General features: G+C 36.3%; 1 protein-coding gene across 7 annotated transcripts; it reads left to right on the top strand.

Annotated features, from left to right (window-relative positions):
* Nucleotides 1-149: 149 nt before the first annotated feature.
* On the top strand, nt 150-8,952 carry LOC135650473 (uncharacterized). Of its 7 annotated transcripts, none has more exons than XR_010501540.1 (12): nt 150-1,515; nt 1,628-1,762; nt 1,874-2,018; nt 2,936-3,217; nt 4,830-5,106; nt 5,387-5,553; nt 5,691-5,801; nt 7,500-7,551; nt 7,641-7,750; nt 7,825-7,953; nt 8,094-8,303; nt 8,389-8,451. XR_010501540.1 is itself a non-coding variant. In XM_065169841.1 (12 exons), exons 1-12 carry the CDS (start codon nt 497-499, stop codon nt 8,881-8,883), a joined length of 3,000 nt encoding a protein of 999 aa, XP_065025913.1. In that variant the 5' UTR covers nt 150-496; the 3' UTR covers nt 8,884-8,952. The 7 variants fall into 7 exon arrangements, 5 of the variants coding, with proteins under 5 accessions (XP_065025913.1, XP_065025912.1, XP_065025911.1 ...); XR_010501541.1 differs by having other exon boundaries at nt 8,393-8,413; XM_065169841.1 differs by having other exon boundaries at nt 4,842-5,106; nt 8,214-8,303; nt 8,389-8,952.
* The last annotated feature ends 4,619 nt before the right edge of the window (nt 8,953-13,571 follow it).

The raw sequence follows: 13,571 nt of genomic DNA, 5'->3' as shown, positions 1-13,571 counted from the left end.
GTTGCTGGCTCTGTTTCGATGTCCTGCATTGGTCGCGATGTCAGTGGCCAAGTCGGCTCGACGTCATATAGAATTCATAAGGCCGGTTCCATTCGGGTTCGGTCACTCGTTCTCAAGAAATAACTAGCCGAGCGGGAATTAAGGTACCATCATCCTTCCAATCCCTCCGTTACTTCGTTCTTTTCTTGCATCAATCCCCTTTCGTTGCTCCCATCATTACATTGAATCTTTCTTTTCTTGGCATTTCTAGTGTTTTTCTTGAGTCAGGGAATTAGGGTTCCATCATTCTTTCAATTCCTTGTCTGCTTCATCGGTTTCTTGTGTCAGTCTCCTTCCCTTGCTACCATCCTCGCATTGATTCTTTCTTTTCTTGAAATTTCTAGTGATTTTCTTGTTTCTTTAACCGGTTTTTGTTGCTGTTTCAGTCCTCTTTGATTTTTATTTGTTATTCCGATGATTCTTGGTGTTCTTTATGCTTCTTTGATTCATTTCTCTCATGGAATGCAATGAGCGCAACAGCGATCATGGAGCGACGCGGGAATCCCAACCCTCTAGCTTGGGCTTCGTTCACCTTCGACCCCTCGGGGAACCCGCCGGCGATCTCATCTGCCTGCGATCGGACCGGGTCTACACCGTCGGCCGGGGGCGCCGCTATTGCGATCTTGTCCTCCTCCAACGCTGCATCAGCAACCGTCATTGCCAGATATTTCTGGATGGATCCGATCGTAAACTCCGTTTGATCGATGGCTTCCTTTTTCCCCGTCGTTCCCATATCTGCGAGATCAGGCGAGGCTTTCAACCCGGAAGGCAGTGCTCGAACGCTAGGGTTTCTCTCAATGGCGTCTTCGTTAATGGTCGCAGGGTCCGGCAAGGCGCGGTAGCAGAATTGTCGGTCGGAGATGAGATATTGTTTTCTTGCAGAAGTGGATCGAGTAATAGTTGTAGAATTAAGCGTGGGTTTGCCGTGGATAGGGTCTTTTTCTCTGAGGTTAAGATTGCTCGTGTGAATCGTTCACTCTCCACGTTGGAACACAGTCCTTTGGCCCCAAGATCATTCATTCTGCAGAGCCAGCTGAAAAGTATACTTGCCAGCTCCGATCCAATATCCTACCTGAGGAATTTTCTTGATTTGCAACAAGAAAAACATGTAACACTTCCATTGGCCTTGGAAATTGGATCCCCTGCTTCTCCGGACTCTAAGGGATGCTGTAAGACAGATGGTTTGCGGATTAATGTTGCACAAAAGGTGGTCAGTTCGAATGTTCTGAGTGATGAGCACAGTAAGTCCTCGGTAAATGCAGTTGAAATCATGGAAGTCGATAATTGTGAACTCCATCCAGATGATGATGGGGTAGTCAGTTATTCAGATGGCAGCACATTCTTTCTGAACCGTCTCAAGCCCACTGGTCCTGGCACATCTGTTCACTGTGATGGAGTCACTCTGCCTGAGCTGTTTCATCCAGTGAAAACACTGCTTCGAGTTTTTATTGCAACATTTACATGTGATGTTTCTTGGTGTGTTATATCTCTCTGCCATTCACAAATATTTTAATATGATCTCGCAATTCTATCATATGATTTCTTTTGTCTCTTGTGCTGATATTTAACAAAAATGATAGTTTGACAGGTTTTTGTCATGTTGTCGATTACCAAACCACCTGCCAATAACAATTGCATGCCATGACAGTGTAAGATGTTGGAGTGCTTGCCATGATAGTAGGACTTCTGCACCATATATTAGTTATCCAAACCTATTGTTGGTGTATGTATCTTTCTATGATTGCACTTAGTTAAGTTCATTGCATTTTTTATGAGAAGTATATGTTATTTAGTAGCTCAAATTGGTTTCATGTTTATTGCCTTTTGTTTGCAGTTATCCCCCTTTTCCAGATGTAATAGCCTTTGGAAAAGATCGAAAGAAAAAAGGTGTTGCATGTCATCATCCGAAGCTTATTGTCCTGCAGAGGGATGAAAGTCTTCGAGTTATAGTTACTTCAGCAAATCTAGTTCCAAAACAGGTAAGTATAGATATATTCATGTTTGCTCACCATCTACTAAAATAAGCATTGCTCTCTGGACATTGTATTATTTGGTTTCCTCTTCCCATTCTCACTCATTTTCTATAGGGTACTAGCAAACGTGGTTGCATTGTACTCTTCAATGTGCATGTCAATCATCCACTTGTCCCAGTTCATGTTAATTGACAATAGTGTCTTGTACTTCCTTCTAGACGATTGATAATGTTTAAATTCTAGTGAAGCTTCCTCTGGTAATCATGTTCCTTTTGACTTTGTTGTAAATAGATAGTTATGATCACATTGGTTGGCATTTGTAAATGCATGCCCTAGTACACCATATGAAAGGCAATCTGTAGTGTGCATATGCTATCTTTCTACTTTGGATTTCCTTAAAGGTTCATTGAAAATGGTTTTCCCTTTTTCCCCACTTTTGGTATGCCGTTCACCAAACTATGCAGCTTCTTCAGATGTCTTCTCCAGACAACATTGCCCTTTAATTCTTTTTAGTGTCATTATACTTTGATTCCACGTATCACGTCTCTTTTTAATATATCTGGTTCTGTATCTAGCTCTTTTATTTCAATGTTGACTAGGAATTTCTTCCTCTAGTTTATTATTGGAATTTGTACTTTTTAATCAGACAAATATTGTTCATCAGTTAAGATCTCCGATTATCATAACCGTGCTATCGTACTTAGAATACCTGCAATCTTGTCCAACTCTAGATGTTTAACCATTTCAGTTATGATGAATTATTTGTATTTTTCCTGTTATCACTATTTGCTGCATTCTTATTTGAACATAGGTGTTTTCTTGACAGTGGGACTATTCAATGAACATTGTTTGGTGACTTATTTGTTTTTTTTCCATTATGATTTCACTATATTCTTATTTGTAAGTAGGTTTTTTCTTGACAGTGGGACTATGTGACGAACACTGTTTGGTGGCAAGATTTTCCTTGTAGAAGTACTCTAGATTATTCAGCTTTTTTTGGATCAATTGAAGATTTAAAATCTGACTTTGCTGCTCAGTTAGCTGGGTTTGTGGCATCACTTATTGTTGATGTGCCCAGCCAAGCGCACTGGGTCAATGAGTTCGCTAAGTATAACTTTGGACAAGCTGCTTGCCACCTTGTTGCTTCATTGCCTGGAGTCCATACACAGAGCTCTTATTATCTTGCGGCTGATTATTGCTTATCGGTGAGTAATTGTAGTACATCCTGATGTAAATTCAATGTCTGGTGAACTGCAACTTGTTGGAGCATCTTAAAATAACTTTTCAGATATGGATAGCATTATCTACATTTCATATCAGGTAATGTAATGGCTGTTCAAAGGAAACGTAAGATAGCAATAAAGGATCATTTACCATTTGAAAGTATGAGAAAGAACTTAGATGATAAAGCATTTGGGAAAGTATGAGAGAGAGCTTAGGTGATAAAGCATTTGGAGCAGCCTTTTTGTTTATTTTACAAAGGTGATAAAAGGTATTCCATGAGGTTCATGACAATTATGGAAGACAGATTCTTAAAATTGCCTGCCATAACTGAGATACTTACATGATACTTCTTAGATAGGTTGAGGTACTTTCTCAGAGCATCTGTTATTAGAAGAAATTAGTAATATTTTTGGATACTTTTAGAATACATTGGAATACTTTTTGGAGAACTTGATTTTAGGCAAAATGGATGTACGATTGGACAACTGTTTAATGTCGTTTCTATTGATAATATATTTATGATTAATGATTAAACTAATGAGCCTACACCACTTATCAGAAGTCCTTGTTATTTTACATTTCTTTAAATTCTGTTTGTTGAAATAATTTTTTTCAGTTTGCATGCTAGTTAAGTACCATCGAAGTATATGTTGCTATGTGATTTAAGTATCTTTTCATGCTATATTTTATACTTTCTTGAATCAAAATTGAATATGTTGGCATGTTCAAATTGTTTTATATCTGATCTGATATCCATGTCCATGCATAACAAATAAGTATTAAAGGGTTTAACAAAATGGCTTTAGGTACTTTTTTATATGTAGTTAATATATTTATGCAAGTGCTTTACCATGGTAAAAGATTTTTTTTCTTATAAATGAAACGAAGTGTGAAACGAAGTATCATTTATATGTGTTCAGAAACTGATATCCAAGGTCATTTACATCAGACTATCAGAATAATGTTTTCTGTCTCAATGCATATATCAGTATTAAATTAATACACTTTATGTTTGATGATCACCTCAAGTTGATAGAGTTTGTGTATTTCTTTCTGTCTTTTAAACTAACTAGAATATGCAACATTTGGTTAAATGGGAATTAAAGGTGTTGATGTTAGCTTTCGTGTATCTATTCCTTGGCAAAATATATTAAGTTCAAAAGATGAAATAATTTTGACAATCTTATTGGACTGAAGGAGTGTAATTTCCTCCTCCATTGATTCCCTTGTTCAGGCAAATTATGTTTTCTTATGGATGCTTGTACTTTATGGTTTCTTTTATATACAATGACTCCCCATGTATAAAGCCAGTATGCAAGCAGAGCATGTGATTTATCAGTATCTATTCCTTTCTCCTATGTGTTGAGCCTTACAATCCATTTCAGATCACATGAATTTGTCACGAGTGCTTTCTTCAATATGCTTTCCTCCTCTTTACTACATCATCATTCTTAGAATAGTGCTTCTTGAGTTTGATTTGTTCATGCAAGACTTAAATCCAAAATTTACTTCCTATTGCATTTGAAATTTTGATATGCTCTGTCTCAGTTATCTAGTAATCACTTTTTTTTCCCTAACAACCACTGAAATTAGCCTTTGTTGCAGGCTAAACAGATCATGCAATGTAAGACTTCTGGGCATTTTTTTGGTTCAGTTCAAGCGACTGTAGTTGGTTTAAGCCATCGATTTCATGCTTCCCCTGACCCAAATGGTGGTCAATTAAAAGTTTTAGCTTCACTTTTAGGAAAGTGTCGAGAGAACACTAGTGGAATGGTAGAAGTTCTCCTGAAAAGAGCTACAAACATACCAGCAGATACTAACGCAGTGAGTGTGGTTGTTACTGCAGATCTGGATAAATTTTCTGTAGGAGGTAAGCACTTTCAATCTTTTTTACAATCTGGGTAACTTTTCTACTTGGTCATGCAACAAATGGTTACAGAGTCTGAAAAGCATATCCGACTCCAGATGTCACTGTTAGTGTCTGATAGAATTGAAGTGTCTTGTGTATATCAAGCAATCTTCTTGCAATTGATTTATGCCTGCATTTTGAGATCAAACATGTTCTGTCACATCTTCGAGATATAATTACTGACTTCATCTTTACTGCCCCAATAACTCCAAGATTCAACTGTTACCAATTCATTCAACAGATTCTGTGCAACTTGGTTTTCTGCCTAGAGATGTTGCAAAATGGTTGTCTCCTCTCAGTGACATTGGGTTTTTTAGTTTTTCGGCCTTCATCTATGCAAAGGAAGCCCTTGCAGCTGCATTTGGTGGAAGCAGCACTAGAGTACAGTTGTTAGTTTCTGTCTCAAAGGCAAGTTAGTTTAACATAATTTTAGGCATGTCAACATTGATAAGATGCTCTTTGAAACTGAACTGTTTTCATCCTTAATGCGCTTTGACGAAATTCTAGATACTTTCTCTGACTACTACTGTTGTCATGTGATGCAGGGGCCAACATTTTCTGAAATACCAAGATTGATCTGTCCTGAGCATTATGTGTCTTTGTGCTCACTTGTTGCTTCTGTGCAGAGGTGTCTTGGACTTTGGCGTTTAAGAGAGGTACTGATAGTACCTTGAAGCCTTTCATCCTAAATCTATGTGATATCTAGTTCATAGTGTTTGAGTTGTGCATAATTGTAGCAAGGAAAGAAAATTAAGTTGCTGCAATGTTGATTTCTGGAAAAATCTTAGTTTTAATAGTTAATTAGGAGGGAATGCATGAGTTGCAATTTTAGAAATGATGTGAATGGAAGAGAACCAGTTAAATTTAGAAAATATCAGATATGAAAACTGTGGACTGATAGATTTTATTTTTAAAATGTTTGATCTAGATGACTTTTTGTAGTTTAAAACTATATTGAAATACATGCAGTAGTTATGGAGAAATTAATTATTCAATCTTTCTTTTATATAATATGTTGGTAATAGGAGGAATGGGACAAAGTTATGAAAAAAAAAGTTTATATGGATAGTGGACATTGTAGTATTTTTTGGTGGTTGTTTCTGTTCAAGAGGTTCGTGGTACTGATCTTCATAGGTAGGGGTGGGTAGGAAGGTAGACAAGTTTTCTTTATTCCTCCTTGGCAACCATTTCAGAAGCCCTGGGAGTGGCATGTGCCCCGCATCTCAGGTTTCCTCTGGCCTTGATTACTATATTGAAGACCTACAGCTGTTGGGTAGATAATTGATGATTGTTAAAATTCAGCAGGTCATGAATAGTAGATCTATCTGAAGTTCATCCTAACATTTGTAGATTTTCAGTCTCCAGCTGATTGCTAGTTGATTATCTCGGCCCTTACAGATGATAGGCAATTAACACCACCGTTGGCAGACTATTGTTGATTGACTCTTTTTTTGCAAACTGAGATGATCAACAAACCGCTAGAGGATATCAGTTTTTGGCTGGTAAGTGGTTGATTATCAGTAGCTAATAAACCTGGGCACTGTCCAATGATTGGCAATTGTCAGCTGCCTAGTGGGCATCTAATAACTGCAACCTACAAGTGGTCGCCACAGCCTGCTGCCGTTTGGCTGCATGCAGCCACATTCTACTTTGGATGACTCTAAATTCTCCATTTAGGAATTTTGAATGGAAGTGACCTTTAAGTTGACTTGCATATGGTCTTTAGTCAAAACTAATGGTTTTACTTTTCTTATTTTATTAAAGTATACAATCATCACATACAGTGACCATGAGCAGAATTATCATGTGTGTTTTACATCCGTACTTCTTCCTTAGGCTTGGGCAGAATAGCAGAGCAAATACATTTATTAGTAATATGACAAATGTGTTTTGTGTTATTGATGTTTGCTGACCGACGACCACATGCTCTTAGATGTTATTGGAGAAGTTGCAGTGGTTGAATTGACCAGTGTGGAAAGTTAGTATTGGAGAAAATGGTTTTCAATTAAGTGTTGTCAACTTGCATGCATGTTGAACAAATGAATCTCTAGTTGAAATAATAGCTGATTGATCAGCCTTCTCTTTGCAAGTATATATGTTGTTGCACCGGCAAACACAATTGACAACACTTATCTTTTATGCTGAGACAAGATTCATGTTGACAAGGATTTTTCCTCTTTTCTGTTCCCATCTGCTGCAAATTTTTTGTAGTTATCCATGAACTTTCTGTCAGTTGGATTCTCACCAGCTTTTGGAGCTCTTTGACAATTCTCCTTTTTCTGGACAATTTATGAGAGTATATGGTGTGATCAGATAAGCAATGTAACTCTTATATTTGTTTTGCTTCACTGTAGGTCTTGTCGCGATACAAGTGGCCTGAATCACTAGAGGTTGATTTTGTGTATGGTGAGATCAGATAAGCAATGTAACTCTTCTTTGCTCAAGTAAATAATAAACAGTGCCTCATCTTACTAGTGTGTTTTCGTAATGTAAAGGTTCATCCTCAATTGGAACTTCAGTCAATTTGCAATTTTTTTCTGCTTTCTCAGCTGCAGCTGGGAAAAAGTCGTGTCAGTATCCTGATTCTAACGAGTCTGACCCAGCGGTAATGTACCCTTAGTTCTTCTGTTGTGATCTGGTTCTTGTTTTTCTGCGACCACTTATAAGCAGTTTTTTCAGTGGGGTTGCTGGACTTCTGCTGATGAGCTAAATAGACCATCAATTAAGATCTTATTCCCCACCATTGAAAGAGTGAAAAATGGACGGCGTGGCATTTGGGATTCTAGGCACTTACTTTCACTGTCAGAGGTAAAAGTCTTTTTCTTTATCTATTTGTCTGCCACTATCAGTTAATGACTTGCTAGTAGTATGTCTGCCAAAGTACATGTTGATTTTCTTCAAGGAACTCAATTTGCTGCCAAATAGTTGTTGACATGATGAATTTCTAGGTAACTATGTTTTTCTTGCAAGGGCTTCAGAAATGTCGTCCTCTCATGTTATGGTCATGAAAGAAAAGCCAAATAGTTAATAATGCTACGTTTCTCAAGATAACCTGATCTGTTACGCAGAGAACCTGGCAAAGGTTGACAACTGCTGGTATATTTCATGATGCCATTCCTTATCCATGTGAAAGGCTAGGATACCCAATGCATGTCAAGGTATCTTTTCCACATCATGAGTTGACTTCTGATTTCTGTAGTGTTACATTATCTGTGAGCCTGTGATTGAGGTATTTTTTATTAGGTAGCTCAGAGACGTTTCCAATCTGGAAATGGTATGTTCTCATTTGGTTGGATATATATTGGGTCACACAATTTCAGTCCTGCTGCTTGGGGAAACACATTGCTTTCATCGTCAGAATCAAAGGCTCCAAAACTGCATATTTGTAACTATGAGCTTGGTGTCGTCTTGATTGTGCCCCCGCCAGATCTTTCGGATGCAGATGGTAGAAACAGATTTAATCTTGATGATTTCGTTCTGCCATTTGTCATGCCTGCACCAGAGTACCAAGATGGTGATAGACCAGCTACAGCACAGGCCATGCGAGAGGCCTGTGTTGAAGTCACTTCATCAAAGGTATTCTTGTCAGAAGATGCAACGGAAGAACTGAACGACGATATCCTAGATGAAGAAGTAACTTTTGAGGAATCCGACTTTTCCATCCAGGAGAGTGAAGAAGAGAAAATTTATGCTGAGATGCTTTGGGGTCAAGTGGACTCTGCTGGAATCTCTTTGTGAAGTAATGCAGTTTCTAAATGTAGAAATCTGTGCAACTTATTCTGATATACATAGACAAAAAAACACACACATATACTGTGTTTGTCTATATATATATATATATATATATATATATATATATTTTAATTTGTGTTTTGAGTGACGCATGATGCTTCGATTAGGATGAGATAATTAAAGTAGGAAAAATCATGTTGGGTCGAAGGAACATGTCAGAAGATTGGATGTCGGGCCGATGAATTGGTCGATGTATCGATAAAAGGTTTCGAGTCGTGGATTCGGGTATCGGGCCAAGAAGAGCGGAAATTACGCCAAGGATATCAGAGTTACGGAGTCAATTGGTCGATTAGGCAATAGGCCGCAAGAGAGGACGATGCGTCGAAGAATCGGACGAAGCGTCGAGAGACCAATGACATGCCGAAAAACTTAATTAATGCTTAGTATTAATTGTCTAGATCGAAGTTTGTTTAGCAAGGCATGAAGCAAAATGAAGTCCCGAAGTTAAGGACGCGATCACGTTGGGAGTTCAAGAGTTCGTCAGAAGTTCTAAAGGAACCAATCGAGAAGTCTCGGAGCTTGCCAAAGAAGCTCGTTAAAACTCGCCAAGAAGATCGTCGTGAAGTCCAGGAGTTTAGCGGGAGTCCACCGGAACATTGCCGAGAGATCGTCGGAAGTTCGTCGGAAGCTCGTTGGAAGAATATATTTACGAACTTTGTTTAGCTTAGAATATGTCTTAGGAATCGTAGTTAGCACGGGCTTGGATTAGGCTAACCCAATAAGGGTTGTCTCCTAAACCCGTGAAAAGGAGAAGAAGGGTGTAAGGAGTTGGTCTTCGCCTACTGAAGGAAGACTTCCAGTGGACGACGGTGACCTCGTCGGAGGAGGAAGCCAAAAGTGGATGTAGGTCAAGATTGACCGAATCACTCTAAATCTTGGTTTGCATTTACATTCTGCGCTTTATCTTATCTGCAAACTGCCTCCTTTTGATCTTAAGTTAAAGTTCTTTACGAAACAACTTTTACGTCGGAATCGGTTTTCAACATACGAGAGATTTAACAAAGTTGACGTTTTTATCCATCGCACTAATTCACCCTAATCCTAATAATTGGTATTAGAGTCACGATTTTCTAATTTGGTTTAACACCGAAATAGAAATGGCTCTTTTCAGCTTTTAAGAGGATCACTCTCCCATTCGTCCTCCGTTTTTCAATGAGACGGACTATGGAAAACTCGAATGATAGTTTTCTTGCTTTCGATTAATTTGAATTTATGACACACAGTCAAAAACGGATTTGAAGTGTCTTTTCTTTCAATGAACCAATAGAATGTTTTGGAGAAGAAGACGTTTTCTCTAAATGCAAAGGCTATGAATGTCTTATTTTGTGTCTTAGACAAAAATAAATTTGATGCACTATTGAAATCACACACGAAGGTACAAGTAGAGTAAAAGATTCTAAAAGGAACTTTTTAATGCACGATTTTGAACTTTTTTAATGCTGTTGACAAATATTTTTCGGATTTTGAACTCGTAAACAAGATTTTGTGTTCTCTTAATAAGAGGAAAATTTTGAACAATTTTCCTCTCGAAAAACTTATCGGGTCCTTGATGACCTATGAAATGATGTGCAATGCACGTAAAAAACTTGAGAATCACCTTCCAAAGAACATGAAGGATTTGGGACATAGAACATTTGAAGACCACTCGAGCATAAGTCAAGTGATGGTGAACTTAAGCTCACGAAGAAACTTAAAAAGTTCATGAAACAAAAATTAAAGAACAAAAAGAACTGACCTACTTGCTTTGAACATAAGAAAAAGAACACAAATTGAGATAAATCGAGCTCCTCTGAAGACAAGAAGAAAATCAACAAAGGCGAGATGGCAAACTACGCCTTAACGACATTCAACGATGAGGTAATCGAAATCCCCCGAATTTACTTCAAAATTACATGATGCTTTTCATGATGTATTTTTTTTGTAATTTAGTTTTGAATTAATTTTCTTGAAAATTAAATGTTTAAAAATAAAAATACAAAAAATATGATCATTCTTGTAAGTTTGAAAATGATAATGAAAATTATATATTTTATGTTAATATAATAAAATGTTAGATATTAATCTAATGATTGTACACTTAATAAGATTAATCTTATGTATGTTCTTTAGAAGCAAGAATGTGTATTTTGATGATTTCCATATTACTTTTCAATGATGATGCATGGCTTTTGTATGGAAGGCTTAATATTTTTTTTATGAACCTTGTCTTTGTTTTTTAAACATGATGTATGGTTTTGACATAAGAACAAAAATTTTAATAAGTCAATCATATAAATTAAAACTAAAGAAGTTTTAGATATAAGAATCATTCAAAATTATGTTCAATGAAACCTTACTTGATGTATAGTTATACGTAATGATTTTTGTGATTTATTGGTCTTTGATAGTTTTTATGACGAAATTTATTTTTCAATCCTAAACTTTGATGCACATTTTTATTTGGCATAAATGAAGTAAATCACATGAATTGAAACAACAAAAAAGAAAAAAAAAAGTTTCTCCTAAAAAATATATTTTTCCTACTTTCTCGATTTTTTTAAAAAATGAGATTAATGAGTTTGATGATTTGAATTTAAAATGAGTTTTATCAAAATCATGATATTGATTTCTTGAAATCACATTAGATTACATCATTTTGATTATTTTGATTCATGAAATTTTGGATTTATGACTTGGTGTTACATTTGTTTATAACCTTGTACCTTTGAATTATTCCCTTCTCTTTTCAAATTTTCAATTTATGCATATTATATGTCAAACATTTGGAATCATGTTTTGGTATCATGCATATCTAAAAAATGTTGATTTGATAAATTGAATGAGTTAAAAATGAATAATAATTTTTCTCTTGAATATAACTTGTGATATTTTTTATATAAATCATCATCTTGATTTCTCGATATTCGATACATGAAATTTTTCTATGAATCAAGATTTTTTCATGATATAATTCTTCTTGATAAATGATTTGAATTTTATTATGTAAAATTCCTTGCATTCATGAAATGTGTATCTCATCATCAAAATTCTCTTGATATTTTGAATGTGATGAAATGAAATTATGCATGAAATCCAAATGAGAAGTTAATGATCATGCATGATAAGATGTAATGAATTTTGACATTTAGATACCATCATTTGAATAGCTATGATCATAATGCCAAAATGATATATCATGAATGCTTGAAAATCATGTATGATATGCTCATAATATTGATTGATTTTTCGATATCGTGCATAAAAAATAAAATGTAAGGTTTTAAAATTGTGCATGTCTTAATTTGAAAATATAATGATGCACAAATAAGATTGATACTTACCTTTGTCATGATTTAGATATTGACATAAAAGTCTTCTCTTCTTTTTGCCGATGACAAATGGGGAGAAAGAGTTGCTAATGTGCACATCTCAAAACAAAAATTACTAACTTGCTATATTGAATGAACATCACCAAAATTGCTATCTTGCCTATCTCAAGAAACAAAATATGACAAAGGGGGAGAAAGAGTTATTATCTTGAACATTATAAAGAAATGCTATCTTGAACTTCTCTAATTTGTTAGCTAGCATGATGTAGAACTTATTATCTTGAACATTATAAAGAAATGCTATCTTGGAAAGAAAAGCAAAGATGCTAACTTGCACATGCTAACTTACTACCTTGCATATCTACAACTTGATAGCTTGAATGTTTTAAGCATGATGTAACACTTGCCAAATTTTTTAGCTTACAAATTGCACGATGATAAAACTTCATGTTTTTCATGCAACGATTTGAATTTATGTTTAAACACATGAGAATTGTACTTCTCCTTTTTGTTGACGATAAAACTCGATATTATGTTTTTGAGTTGAACTTATATTCCAAACACATGAATAATTGGACTTCTCTTTTTTATTGACGACAAAGGGAGAAAAGTATGTTGATTTCATGCATGATTTGATCATGACATGTTTACTTAGATTTTTAAATCCAAGAGTTTCTATCAATAAAGCATATTGATAGGGGGAGTTTGGTTAAACTCCGGGAGTTTTTAACTCTGTCATCAATTGGTTGTCATCATAAAAAAGGGGGAGATTATTGAATCTCGTATTTTGATGATGAAACCAATTGATAATTGTGTTAATGTTTTAATCTGCGTTTTGAGTGACGCAGGATGCTTCGATCAGGATGGACAATTAATGCAGGAAAATTCATGTTGGGCCAGAGGAACATGTCAAAAGATTGGACATCGGGCCGATGGATCGGTCGACGTATCGACAGAAGGCTTCGGGCTATGGATTCGGGCATCGGGCCAAGAAGAATGGAAATTACGCCAAGGATATCGAAGTTGCAGAGTCAACTGGCCGATTGGGCAATAGGCCGCAAGAGAGGACGATGCGCCGAAGAATCGGATGAAGCGACGAGAGACCAATGACATGTCGGACAACTTGATTAATGCTTAGTATTAATTGTCTAGATCGAAGTTTGTCTTACATGTGCAAGATTAACTACGATAGCAAGGCATGAAGTAAAATGAAGTCCTAGAGTCAAGGACGCGATCACGTTGGGAGTTCGAGAGTTCGTCGGAATTCTAAACGTTCGTCGGAAGTTCTGGAGGAACCAACCGAAAAGTCTCGGAGCTTGCTAGAGA

This window comes from Musa acuminata, chromosome BXJ3-10 (genome assembly GCF_036884655.1).
Source record: "Musa acuminata AAA Group cultivar baxijiao chromosome BXJ3-10, Cavendish_Baxijiao_AAA, whole genome shotgun sequence".
Taxonomy (NCBI): domain Eukaryota; kingdom Viridiplantae; phylum Streptophyta; class Magnoliopsida; order Zingiberales; family Musaceae; genus Musa; species Musa acuminata.
This window is presented reverse-complemented; position numbering and strand designations above follow the sequence as displayed.